Source organism: Siniperca chuatsi, linkage group LG7, assembly GCF_020085105.1.
Source record: "Siniperca chuatsi isolate FFG_IHB_CAS linkage group LG7, ASM2008510v1, whole genome shotgun sequence".
In the NCBI taxonomy this organism is placed as follows: Eukaryota; Metazoa; Chordata; class Actinopteri; order Centrarchiformes; family Sinipercidae; genus Siniperca; species Siniperca chuatsi.
Genome location: NC_058048.1, coordinates 7904944 through 7919223, shown reverse-complemented (window position 1 = coordinate 7919223; position 14280 = coordinate 7904944). Strand labels below are relative to the sequence as shown.

Sequence of the window (14280 nt, the reverse complement as noted above, 5' to 3'; positions counted from 1 at the left end):
ATGATTTGAGAAAAGCAAACAATGGGTGAGTGAGAGCAGACTGGCTCTGGTCCTCTCTGGCACCCAACGCTGATGAGTGACAGCTGCTGGCAGGGGGTGGTAGAAGCTGACACTGTGTGTGTGTGTGTGTGTGTGTGTGTGTGTGTGTGTGTGTGTGTGTGTGAGAGAGAGAGAGTATATGGACTGCAGTTCTGGGCAAAGATGGAAGTCTCGCCTTCTTAAGCCTTAACCAACCATCTGTAATCTTAATTAAACATAGATATGTTCAACTTTAAACCTAACTATCACCATCTCAAGTGTTATACCTAAAAATGTACGTATCTGCCGAGCCAATCGCAGTGTTTCTGCCCACAACTCTGATGGGATTCCTCATTTTACAATGGGTCTACAATGTCATACGAGACAGCAATGGTGCCAAAATGTTGGTGCAGAAATCCCAGACGGGCACAGTTGTTAGGATTCTTTGTGTGTCTGTGTGCAGATGGTGTGTATGTGTGTGTGCCTTGGCCATGGCATTTGAGTTTGCTTCAAACCCTGTGGGCCGAAATCAGAATTTTGTGATGTTTGCATATTTCTACACGCACACACACACACACACACACACACACACACAGACACAGACACAGACACACACACACACAAGCACTGCTTGCAACCCTTTCATGGAACCTTGTCATGGCCTGTTTGCTCACTACACAAGCATTCAAATGGATCACTGCTTCACTTCTTTCAAGCGTCATCCTTAAAACATTTACGTTACTGCCCCTGTCATGCTGTTGGAACCAGCTGCTGCACTAATCAATAGCAAACACATAATTAATCAGTGTAATTACTTCCTCCTAGCTTCAAAACCTGCAAGGTCACATTGTCAACACTATATCCATTCTAATTAGCAGCATTAGATCAGTGTGTGTATGCGTGTGTGACACAGAGAGAGAGTATAAGTCTTGAAAGAATTTCTGATATGTCACTCAGAATGCAGGAAATATCAGCAGATCTCAGGGTAAAAGCTTATATATATATATATACAATTCAGTGTGTGTGTGTGGGGGGTTGTACCTTTGTATGATGAAGTAGCGATAAGAAGGATAAGTGTGTGTGTGTGTGTGCGTAGCATTATCCAGTGCTGATCTGACAATCTAGACATGGCCCATTACACAAACACCATTACTGAGTCTATGCTCATACTGCTATCAGACATTGCCATCACACAGACAGACGCATACACACACACTCATACTATATGGACACACACATATCACGCACTCATCCTTCCTTTCCATCTCTATTTAATTACGTACACAGTGATGCAAAGAGTTGAAAGGGGCAGCAACCTTCGTTTTGGAGACATCCACGAAAAGCAGTGAAGAGAGAGAGAGAGCACTAATTGGAAGTGAAACAACATAGCCCACAGTAATGTTTTCCATCCACACACTCAAAGATCACTGCCTGTCTTCTAGTATTAGTTGCAATGAGTCACACCACACAAAACTCACACCCACCCTCTTGTATGATTAGCTTGAAGTAATCCGTTCTGATCATAGCGCACACACTTCAAATTTGAGCCCTGGCTGCTGTATGTGCAAAAATTAAACCTTTAATACACACAAAGAGCAGGGGACATCCTCCAACACACTCACACACACACACATTTGTCCTATGCCTTGAGAGTGCATTAGGATGACATTGTATTTTCAGCTCCTGTCATTTCTTCTGGCACTATAGGAGGCAGTTTTTGCAGACTACAGCACTTTTCAGCTGTTATAAATTAGTCTTTCACTGTGTAGCTATGGCAACCAAGCATCTCATCGCCTTTGTAGACTGTTGCAACCAACTTTACTATGCAGTACAATGCACAGTGCACAGGTAGGTGGGGGCACTGTTGTATAGGGTTGAATAGAACAGCAAGGTGTTGTGGTTTCATTTAATGCGGGGGGCTTAAGCATATTTTCTGAAACAGTTCAGAACAGCAGTTCTCAAAACATTAAGACCAATCTCCATATCATTTTATACTGAGCAGCTCAACACTTCACTCAAAACATTTAACTCGTCTGTCAAAAGTGAAAAACTTCGTCAACAAGTTCATCACTGCCACCAAAATAACATGTCAAATGTCAAAGGGATTGTGCCAGTACGACAGAAGACACTAAAAATTTCTATGTCTGTTCTCACTGAGACTTACATACAGTGACCCAATACTGTAGACAAATATCCTATACAGCAAACTGAATGTCATACAACTCATGTCATACAAACACAAGTTTAAGTAAACTTTTCACAGGTTTCTCACTTTCAATGTTCACATTTCTGCTGTCCCCTCATCAAGAAGTACATTAACTGTAATGTAAACCGGGCCAATGTCCCTCTCTGATGTCTGCCTCGTCCATGTCCAGTAACTGTGGTTAAATTAATCTGTTATCAATTCTTTTTATGACAATACCAGACTACTGAAACCTATGAAACATTTATGTTTGAAGAGCCGTGACAGATTTACGTAGTGAGCATGTTGATGAACACGTCTGAGAGTTATACAGATTGTTAGAAAAGCAGTGTAATCAATCTTGATCACAGAGGCTAATACAGTGCATCTCTGGATCAATTAAAGATATTTGTATTCTGTGTAAAAGCAACAAGAAATGCACATGCTGTTGTGAGGAAATGAACTATACAATAGATTTGAGAAATGCACACAGTGTTTTGAGAATTACAATTTTACAACTGTGCCGAAGCAAACAACAAAGACAGACATGATCAAAGAGCCTACATTAACATAAAATCATCTAATTTCATTAATATTGACTTTGATTTAACTTTCATATAAGCAGCATGATGCATTACAGTAACATGTACCAAAGGCAATGTTGAAATATGTTTCCAGCATCACTAAAAAACAAATGTCTGTCCACTGGAGTTTTATAAGCTCTGCTGATCTTCCCTCTTTGACTCCTCAGCAACACACACTCACTGGCTCTGTCCGTCAGATCAGAGGACAATGGCCGGATGAGAGTTACTGCTACCACCACTCAAGAGCTCAGTGTGTGTGTGTGTGTGTGTGTGTGCGTGCGTGCGTGTGCATCCGCTCTGTTCCTCACGGCCCTTAAGAAGAAACGAGGCCTTGTCTCGTTTCATTAGTGACCTGAGCTGCAGTCACAGCACCGCTCAGCCCGGGTGACTGCAGGACAGTGATGGTTAGACAGCAGTTACATCCAGGAGCTGGGGGGGGGGGTTACTCTGAGAGGAGAGAGACAGGGTACAGACGACGAATAAAGTGTCATACAAGTACAAGGTTATGAGATGTCAGATGTTTCAATCTGTCACCACAACCATTTCTTTGTTTTTGTCTTTGGATCTAAGTATGGTAAATGGCCACAATGTAGCCCAGCTAACAATAAACAGCAATATCTTTAAAGGAATAGTTTCGGGAAATTTGCTTATTTGCTTTCTTGAGTTAGATGAGAAGCTTGATACCTCTTTCATATCTGTCTGTTAAATATGAAGCTGGAGAGAGGAGTCATTAGCTTAGTTTGCATAGCATAAAGACTGGAAGCAGGGGCAAAAAAATCTGTTTACCAGCACTTCTTAAGGTAACTAATTAACATGTTATATCTCCTTTGTTTAATCTGTACAAAAAACAGACTTTCTCCCAATAAAACCACAGCTTGTCATTTTTACACCTCAGTTTTTGTACAGATTAAACAAACAAAATATAATGTTTTGATTAGTGATTTTTAGCAGGTGCAGTTAGGCAAATTTTTACCTTTGAACAGAGCTAGGCTAGCTGTTTCCAGTCTTTATGCAACGCTAAGCTAAAATTAATGGGACTTTAACCTTTCGAAACCAGGGATGCCCAAAATAGCTCCTCCCACTTTGCAACGCTATTGCTTTCAACCATTTAGCTATATTAAAGACATTCAGGAAGCTGTTTAACCTGCTTCAATCCAAGGGATGGAAATATGCCTATGCTTCACAGTTTTTGACTTTTGACACATTTTAGAGGTTTCCCTAAATTCACTCAGCAGCTGGATGGAAACAAGGATGAAAAGTAACGAGTCAGATCAATAACAACAAACAGCAGTTGAGATCTGGGAGGCAGAAATGAAAAGAAAATTAAGGTCAGTGTAAAGGATAGATAGATTGAAAGAATGAAACAGTCATGAAAGGAATGATGAAAAGAGAAGGATGGAAAAGACAAGAGAAAAAGAAAAAACTAAAGTAGTTGTGAAAAACTAAAAAGCCACCACTTACAAAACATGAGCAGGAGTAATATTATATTACTTTATTTATCTTTTGTACAATGTAATTACAATACAAATATGTAGGTTTAAATACAAAAATTCTGTAAATAAAGATTAAAAATAAATCCCACTGGTTTGCTTTGTTACCATCACTAAACTATGGTTTTACAATCAAGTTTATGAGGTCATTTAGTTTGCTTTAACGCGGAAAACAATTAACCTACATTTATAATTTGGAGGGCGTGCAAACAAGAGTCGAGGGCTAAAATACATTTTCAAAGAAGTAAACGCATTGATTTCATGAGTGAATCAGTCACATCTTGTAGAGAGAGGAGGGGAGAGAAAGCAATTTAGATTTGTTTGGTGGGAGAGAAATATTGATTCGTCCAAAAACAAAGGACAAAACCCCGGGAGGACCCGAAAGGGTATAAATTAGGCTAGTGGCAGCCTATCAGATGGGATCGCTGCCACAGGAAGAGACTCAATAAGCTAATTAAACTGTGGGGAGTTAATGAGCAGGAAACCAAATCAGTGGTAGTCCATATCCATACAATTCATTTGCCAAGGAACATAACAGGAGCATCTCTGGTCAGATTACAGTTTATATATAACATACAAAAACCACCTGTTCGCTACACGTCACATGGAAAAGCCCTTCTATAAAGACCATTTCTTTGTAATGTTGCATCTTCTTGAATAGACCTGAACTTTTATGACAGAAACTGCAAGTTAAAACACAGAAAGCTTTGTTGACATTATTGAAGTTTTAACTATACAGGGAGTTGCACATACTTACAAACAATCTTGTTTATGAGACTGCAATTATATAATAAGCAACTTTTTTTGTAAAATATGATCAAAAGTGTTCAGTAAGGTTCTAGGAGTTGAGGAACATGATGCTGAAATTGAAGTGGCTTGACCTTGAACCAAAAAGATGTGAAAATGGCAGACAGTGGGTTGTAGGCTATGTGATGAATGTGTCTTTGTTCTCAGTATTTTCAGACACTGTCTCTCACTCTTATCTCTTTTTTTCCTCTCCCCAGACATCCTCCATCTCATTTTTTAAAGTATAACTCCATTCTCTCCTTCAGTCTCTCACATACAGGTTATCCTTCCTTCTTTCCTCTAGAAATCTATTCTTCTGCTGTTCTGTATTTTCTCTTCCTGTTAATCTTTCAATCAAATGTCCTTAATAATAATAATGAGTGCAGTACTACTGCAACTGAGGCAGCAGTACATAGAGGTGAATACACAATCATACTGTACTTGATGAGACTATACCCTGTGTTTGAACACATTAAAGGATTTATGAATGTTGGAATGTAGTGCATCACTTTTTTTAACCAGTTGCACAGTGTTGTAGAGTGTTATTTTTTTATTTCCACTGAGTTGTTAAAGTTCCTTGGGTTTGTCTGGAGAAGATGGAGTCCACAGGACTGCTGTGCTGTATTGTCCAGAGTGTCTGTGTGCTGGATATCCTGAAGTGATTTTTCATATACCAGTAACCCTTGAAGGTAGGCTTTAGCAACACAAATGGGCTACAGAGCCAAAGTGAAGCCATATTGACTCATCTGGCCTCACCAGCAGTGGAGCATATATACGTGAGAGCTAACAGGTGGAAGAAACATGCCGCTATATACACTTACTGTCTCACATGTCGCACTACACATTGCTGTACTGTCAGCCCTGCTATTTGGTTCCTGTTACATGACTCAGTTTCCCACAGTGCTTTCCGTCTACAGCTGCCCAGTCACACCTGTTACCTGTCTGCTACCTGTAGTTTCCCTCTTCTTTACGGTTCAAGAAAGATAAATAGAGGGGATGTAAAACAACACGATCCTGAAACGCTGCTTTAAAAATTTGATTTTTAAGTATATATAACTTGTTAAAATAAAAAGGAAATACAATAAATAAAATAGTTTTGGCCATAAATCTCTACTATTAGTCAGTAAGTCCTTTTGGGTTGGTAGAGTCCAGTCTTACATCATTGGCTAGTCCTTTCAGGTATCCAAACTTTTGCTGTGCTAAGATCAGCATCAGTCTGATCATCAGTCAAAAAATCGTGTCTGCACGTCTTGCAATGTAGCCATGTCTGCTAAATTCTCCACCAAAATCTCCACCAGACAAAAAAACATCTCATGGGTTTGGAATGCATTGGAGTGGAGTCCCTTTTAAAGAAAGAAACCACTGAGCTGTGCACAATGTCCTCAAGGGGGCACATACAGTACATCCAGGGATTTGCAGCAGGTAAAGTAAAGCCAGAGTGGAGAAGTGAAAGCAGGGGAGAATGGTGGGTAATGGGTGGAATCGAAGGATTCAGTCCATCAAGTCTAGTGAGCTAGAGACCTGATTCTCCAATGGCAGCCAAGCAATCTGCCAACTTCTTCCCAAGCTCTTGTGGGAATGTAAAGAAAGCAATTGAGATCATTGACTCCTATGAAAGCTTTTAGCAAGTTGCTAGGTTGCCACAGGTCAGATGCTAGGCTGACTTTAAGGACCAGCATCCTATTCTAAGCACAGATGCTGGAATTAGCGCCCAGCTTTCTCAGGCTTTAACTCCAGGGCTAGAGCTACAGCTTTGGGAGGCCAACTCTGGTTTAAAGCTCAATCTCAAAAGTCTTTTGAAGATTGTTGGAAAATGGGTTGGCTGCTGTAGCTTGTGCCTTATTCCCAGGCTGCTGAGGCGCAGGTTTGGCCTCCAGTGCCGCCCACTTGGCCTCAAAACGATCATCGTCTTGGGAATCGCTGGCTGCCGGAGCTGTTAGCTGGCTGCCCTCTGGCGGCCAGCTGCTACTGCTGCCACCATTGCCACCACTGTTGGAGGTCCCATTCTGGAGGTCCATTATGGCACTGCTGTGCGGTGGCAGGCCATTAATGGCTGTTGATAATGGCGGAGTGGATGAGAATGGCGGTGTGGAAAACCCTCCAGTGTGCCCGACTGCACCAGGTGCTCCTGGGTAAGAATGGGGCTGCCCGACTGTTCCGAGTGCCCCTACTTTAGGTCCTCCTCCGGCCGAGCCCATGGCTACACCTACACCAGATGAGCCTGTAGCAGTGCAGAAGACATTAGCCACCATTTGCGATGGTGTGATGCCAACCACAGGCACGCTGGCATTGGGATAGGTCATACTGCTGGCCAGACCTGGCATATAGGTCTGCATGGGCACGAATGCCGGTTGGACAGGCTGGCTGGTGAACATTCCCACAGGGGCTGGAGTGGCATCGAAAGCCAAGGGGAAGGGCTGCATTGAGCTTGGAAGGGAGCCTGGGTGCCCAGGGAGGGAGGGCTGGATCATGGGGGCCCCAGACATGCTCGGACCGGACATCGTGGGAATGGACATGGAAGGTAGAGACATAGGGGGGCCTGACACTGGAGGGCCTGGTATTAGAGGAACTGATGATATTGACATGGGTGGGAGTGGCATTGGGGCCTGACCTGAGAGAGCAGAGGGGCCCGAGATGAGAGGTTTAGACATGGTGCCAAGTGACATAGGGACAGTGGACACTGGGGCAGCTGATATGGCTGCCTGACTGGACATCTGTTGACTCGACATGGAGGGTGGTCCAGGGATGGTGGGGATTGTGGGGCCTGGGGGCGGGGTTTGTTGAGCCTTGACAGCCTTGGAGACCTCCTCCAACCACCTCTCAGCCTCAGAGGGTGTGCGTCTGTGTCCACTCTGCATCTGCATCGCCACGGAAACCGGAGGAGGCGAGTGGAGTGGAGGCTCTGGTTGCACCCAGGAAGACGGGGCTAGAGGGATAAAGTTAAACATTTAGAATGAGTGTAATAATTTTCTCACCACTGAGTTCAGTTCAGAGTGTGCACTATTTAAAAAAATATATATATTACTATTGATGACTGATGCAGTCTTTCTTACCCTGCATTGGTACAGGTGGTGGAGGCAGGATAGGGGGCACAGTGCAGGTTGGAGGGCCATTTGCAGACAAAGAGGGATTGCAGAAGAGCTCGTCTGATGGCTTGGTGAAGGAGGCGTTGATCTGGCAACACAGGGCATTTATACTACTGTCTCCCTCACCTGGCAACCCCATATCCATCTCTGAGAGAAAGACAATGGAGATAAGGAAGATAATGAAAAGAAGAGGTGGAATGGGAGAAGAAGAGGATTGAGCAGAGACACAAACAAACAAAAAGAGGGAGAAAAAATATTTATTCATCTGTGCAACAGACCCAATTAGCATCAAAAGCCATAGAAACTGGAGCAGATGAAGACTTTGATGCTGGCCACTATTGCCCTAAAAAGCATCAAAAACACAAGATTCTCAAGACAAACATGGCATTGTGCTAATGAGGACCTTCTAACTAAATATAAAAAGTTTCATACTTTGTCACAAGAATATTTACAAGCCAAGCACGTGAACTACTCTATCGTATGTAGCATCATACTCTATGTACATTTCAGCCTGTTATGTCATTGCCTTCTTGTGCATTGGGACGACTCAGACAGAGGTGAATTTGGCTTAGCTTCTCCATGTTTTTAAACCAACTGTAACTGATCCGACCAGGGAGGGATTAGGCAGCGTAATGTTCCTGTCTGACTTTGGTTTGGACTACAGCTTTAAACCTCTCCTGCACAGACTGTCGATATAAATAGATATAATATCTAATTCCCTGTTCCTTGTCCCCTGGTCCCTTTGTTCACAACGAAGGCCTCAGAGACAGAGGAATTCTGTTTCTTCCTCTATTGTCCCCACCCATGCTCTACATGCACAGTTATCCAAAGCACTTGACAAAGAGGAGTTTGATGACATTTTTGAGATTGTGGTAAAGTTTTATAACACACAGAGGAATTAATGTATAGATGAGTGGGATTAAAGTGAAGTAAATTAATACATGTTTACCACAGATGGGCCCATTGAGGGTCAAACCCCAAACTTTTGTGCTGTGACTCTTCTAATACATAGTATATCTCTCTCATCTGAGTGCATTGTGTGGCTACAGGCCTTGAATTATATTGCAGGGGCAGAGGGCAGTGGAGGCATGTGTAAGGTCTCCCATTAATGATTTCTCTGTTCTTTGATCTGCAAAGACCAACCCTGTGATCCTTCTCTTTCCTTCTGCTTGTCAATGTCCCACAGAGTTCAGAAGCACTAAGCACTTCACATGTGTGTCTATATGTGTATGTGTGTGTGGCTGGTTTAAGGGCTGGCAGAAGGCTTGCTGAAGGCTAACCAAGACAGCTGATTGACCACACAAATCAATACACACATTGTTCAGAGAGTCACAAGGGAGCAGGGAGGCAGTGGAATTGGCTGCTACGGCTTAGTGCATGCATCTGTGTGTGTGTGTGTGTGTGTGTGTGATAGAGAAAGGTAGAGAGAGATAGCACTGTGCATATAGGATTCAAACTGCATCAAGTTCACCACCACTGGATATATACACTAACCATCGTGGGGGAATAAGAGACGGAAATGGAAGGAGCAAATATGCGAAATGGAGTGAGAGTGGGAGTTGAATGTTGTGGTTTAGTAGAGAGGAGAGGAGGAGTCCCCCAGTCAGATCTCTCATCTCTCCTAAAGACTATAATCAGTTCTGATCCTGTGGCACCACACCGAGTGGGTGTGTCTATGTGTGTGCATTCTTGCGTGCGTGTGCGTGTGCGTGTATACATCAACCTGTGAGGGGTAAGTCAGTTATCATTAATTGTCCTTAGTAAAAAGCCAAGAGCTTATACAGGCCCAGCCATCAGCGCTGGCACTGATAGTAATAATAACACTTCACATAGCTGCTTTTATTTCTTGGCCTACATTCAACGGAAGGCAAGCAACGGGATTAAACTAAAGAATTACACCTTGTCTGCATGAAAACACAAGTATAAATGCATCTGAGATTGGCCAAAGGTTTATTCTGTAATATGATTGCTCAGACCTCTTCAGATAGGGGTCAGTGATGCCAAACTGAAACCAAATGGAAAATGTAATAATGCTCCAATCTGCAAACAACCATGACGCAAGTAGAACGCAGAGTCCCCATGTGTGCTCTCTGTTTGCGTGTAGAGGCAGTAGTAAGGTTGACTGCTTTGAAATACCAACAAGCAATTTGGGGATTTGAGTTTGCAAAATCCTTCTAAAGAAATGTTTTTTGGGCATTTGCAAGGAAGAGATCCCATCTGATTTCACTGTGAGTAATGGAGAGGCATTTTGATACCAAGTGTAAATTAAATGTGGATCAATCACCTCTGTTAATGACCTGTTAATGAAGTTAGCATTATTCATATTTTCTTTGGACCCTCCCCTTGACTAAGAAAAAACTGCAACACATTTCCCCCAATATGTCAAAATAATATAGCAGTATTGACTTGCAACAATTGTGGCAAATGGTTGGGACCCTCTGAACCTAGTAAACAGAAGTTACTAGGATCAGAAGGTCAGCAGGTCCCTTCATCAGTCTAAATTCAAAAACTTCTCAACACACCAGGGTTCTTGGCCTGGAAATCGGTCTTGCGTTGCAGTGTGGATGGCAGGTCGTTGAGGCGGAGCGATAGCTGCCTCTTGAAAGGAGAGTTCTTCTGGCTGAGGGCCGGGAATCCCCGGAACGAGCCTTGACGCACCAGCTGCTCGATAGGCGCATGGCGGCGAGGGATGGCGTGAGGCCCGCCAGGTTCTGGCCGCTCCATGGGTGACGCTGCACCCTCGGGTGGGGAGGCAGTGCCAGGTGGTAGGGCTGGGATTGCAGAGGGCTGGTCTGGAGGAGGAATTGGGTGCATAATCATTTCTGTTCAAGACCTATTACTGCCGTACATAATCTATTGATGATCTACTGTTAAGTGCCTTCTTGCTATGACCCTCTATGAGTTTGCTCAGTATGTGCTTGACTTTTTAACATTTTAAAAAGCAACTCACATTTCCAACTGTATGAGCAGTACTTGAAAGACACATCTGAGTATGTGTGCACAAATATCCTCCTACCTTTCTTCTTGTCCTGCAGCTTGTCATCTCGCTCGCTGCTGCTGCCCTGCTGGCTGCAGGAAGAGTTGGCGCGGAAGGAGCCCTCACGCACAAATGAGGTGCGACTGGCATCAAAGGAAGCTGTCACGCCGCACTCCTTCTCCCTGCGCTGCTTCCTCTCCAGACAGGCGGCAAAGGCACAGCCAACTGCATGGCTCAGTCTCTCACCCTGGTGGAGCAAAAAACAGGGAGGTCATATCTACACTTAACCTGGATTGATCCTTTTTAGACTGACGTAAAACAGAATTAGGGCTTGCGCACTTCAACAGTCTTCATTGTTGACTGTGGTTTTTTTTTATGTTTATATGACTGTTGTTCATGACAACCAAATCAAGTTCATACATTCACATTAAATACAGCTGTCGGATTAGGGTGAAAGTATCAACCTCAAATCTCTTCTGTTGTCAAACATCAATATGAGTTCATGCTCCGTGGCACTGAATGCAACTAGTTCCAGCCTGCCTTTTGCAATTAATTCCTATCTTCCCACCACCTCTCTGACATTCTCCCTGCCTTTCTTTGCCCCTTCTCTCTTTGCAGACAGCCATGACTACTTTAGCAGAGATAGTTCAGTTTAAGATGAGCAGATAGAGACATGAGGAGTGTGGTGGAAATAGAGACAGACAGAGATGGGCAAATAACTCCACAGGCTTCTGTCTAATCCCCTTTCCTAATCCCACAGGTCTGTGCTGTGCTCTCTTCCATCCACATTAATAATCCAACTCACGATCTAAGCTGATGAAACCACCATGAGGGTGAAACCACAATGTACCATGACAGCAATGGTTTTATTGCAGTTGTCTTTAAATTACAACCTCCTCATCCCAAGGTCAGTCAAATGGAAACACCAGAGGTTAGAAATCACACTAAAACTGCTGCCTGTGTATTTAATTGCCTACCACAACTGTACTTGAGACATTGGTGCTACAGAATGGGCTGATGTGTCTAAATGATATATACAGGGCAGATTGTACTGTATGTTAATGTGGGAAGCTAATGATTCTTTTCATTATTGATTCATCAGTTTATTTCTATTAACTGGTTGCTTTGTGTATAAATCGTGAAAGAAATGTGAAAATGCTCATCACAGTTTTCCAAGGAGTCTGTCTTGTTTTATCTGACCAACAGTCTAAAACCTAAAAGTATACACTTCATAATCATCCAAAAATAAATACTACAAACATATATTACATCATACATTACGAATAAGTGAGTGCAGTGCAATCAATCAATTACCTCCATTTTACATTCAATGCTTAGACTACACAGGAACACTGAGGCCTACTGAGAACCCAAACTCCGATTTCACAGTTTGACAGACTGAGGAACAAAAGAGTTCCTGTTCAGTTGAGCCTGTGGGACTCTACATGACAAGAAAATTGGTAAGGTCTAAGACGTATCCGAGCTAAGAGACTGAAATTCTTATTTGGCACTTTGAAAACAGTTGCAAAAATGTTAAGCATAAGTGAAACAACAACTTCCGGGTTCTGTTCTGTTTCTGGACATCTGTAATAATGTAAATAACTAAAAACACAGCCTTGGAGCATAGCCTTAATCTAATGTTGTTTTTTAAGTAGTCCTGTTCTTAGTAGCCTTAAACAAACACCATTACCCATAATCCCTAGACCATCGCAGGTAAACGTCACAAGTCAAGGAACATGTCTATAATAACAGCAGGACAAAGAGGACCGAACGCTGTAAAAGTTTTGTGTTGGTGAATATTATGTTTGTGGACGAAACCAAGTTTGATGACATGAGTACCTGCTCTGCCACACTGTAGATTTTCATTGGGAGTTGTAGTTTTCTGTATGCTAACCAATTATTTGTAGTTTAACTTTGTTAAATTAAAGGTTAAATAAAGGTTTCAACTTATATTAGTGCTGTAGTGGAGGCCAATTTGTCTTGTTCCTTACATTTATTTTTTTCACAAAGACAGATAAAAAAAATGCTGAATGAGAGATTGCATTGAGTTACAGAAGCTAATGGAACAGAGGCTAGCCCGAATGTGACGTCTGGACTACGACTCTCTATATAGAGAAAATCCCGAGGGTTAGATGGAAGGTTATTTGCGCCCTCACCGAGTCTTTGAGAGCCATGAAGCAGTGGCACATCCACCGTCTGGTAGTACCGTCTCGGCAGATGTAGGAGAAGGCCTTGTCATAGTTACGATCAGGAGCGCAGAATGAAACCTTCTCAATGGTCTGGTCTACAATGAGGTCCTGAGAGAGAAATAGAGAAGAGGAGACAGAGAGGTCAGCAGAGAGAATCCGATTTGACAGCTCACACAATACAATCAAGTCAATCGAATTGTTCCAGCAGGTAGATTGCATCAAATCACATCTGACATGGTTTTGTCTTTCTAACAGCAGCTTAACTGATGACAGACAGGTTTCGATACTGAGCACACCAGCTTGTAGACTGATCCAATACTTGACACACTGCTTTCAACCTCAGTAAACCCTATGAAACCCCTCAAACCTATTTACACATCCACTAATGACAGAATAGAAAGTGACTACAGACTAATAACACTGAACCCTCTTTTCATCTGAGATGTTTCCACCACTTACCCATCATTCTATAAAAGGGTTATTCAGCCTGTCTCTGTGTCTATAGTCACTATAGAGGAAACTAAAAGGGGCCCTTCTCTTTTTCTGTGTACATTAAGGGGCCCTGGGTTTACCTCTTTGACTCACCAAAAACAGAAAGAGAAGAAAAACAAGAGGCGAGAGAGAAGAAAGGGAGAGAGGGTTCACACACTCATCCATATACTTCCTTCCTCTCCTCCAGTGTTGCCGAAAACAAAGTGAGGGAAGGATGAGGAGAGAGGAAGAGGGAGGACGAGGAGGGGAAAGGAGAAGAAAAGAAGGGGAAAGAGGTGGAAGAATAACAGTCCTTTCATTGTGGGCCAATTAGTGAATGAAGCAGGATGCTGGTACTGAGGTGAAAGGCTGAGCAGAGAGCAATGAGCTTCTTCAACACTGGCACAGTAAGTTGCCCTTTGTAACTGGAAACACATAATACTGTATGTATTGGTGTGTTTTTCAGAGATTTATGATTCTGAGATGTATTTTTGATG

At 42.8% G+C, this 14280-nt stretch overlaps 1 protein-coding gene across 5 annotated transcripts in view; it reads right to left on the bottom strand.

Moving 5' to 3' along the window:
- Window positions 1-4261: 4261 nt before the first annotated feature.
- numbl (NUMB like endocytic adaptor protein) overlaps window positions 4262-14280 on the bottom strand; it is a 62731-nt gene continuing 52712 nt past the window's right edge. For all 5 annotated transcript variants that reach the window (XM_044201322.1, XM_044201319.1, XM_044201323.1 and 2 more), the window contains exons 5-9: window positions 13280-13420; window positions 11163-11370; window positions 10669-10938; window positions 8114-8293; window positions 4262-7986 (exon numbers count right to left, since the gene is read on the bottom strand). In XM_044201322.1, the coding sequence (XP_044057257.1) occupies window positions 6833-7986; window positions 8114-8293; window positions 10669-10938; window positions 11163-11370; window positions 13280-13420 (1953 nt within the window). In that variant the 3' untranslated portion in view covers window positions 4262-6832. The remainder of the gene's footprint in view (window positions 7987-8113; window positions 8294-10668; window positions 10939-11162; window positions 11371-13279; window positions 13421-14280) is intronic.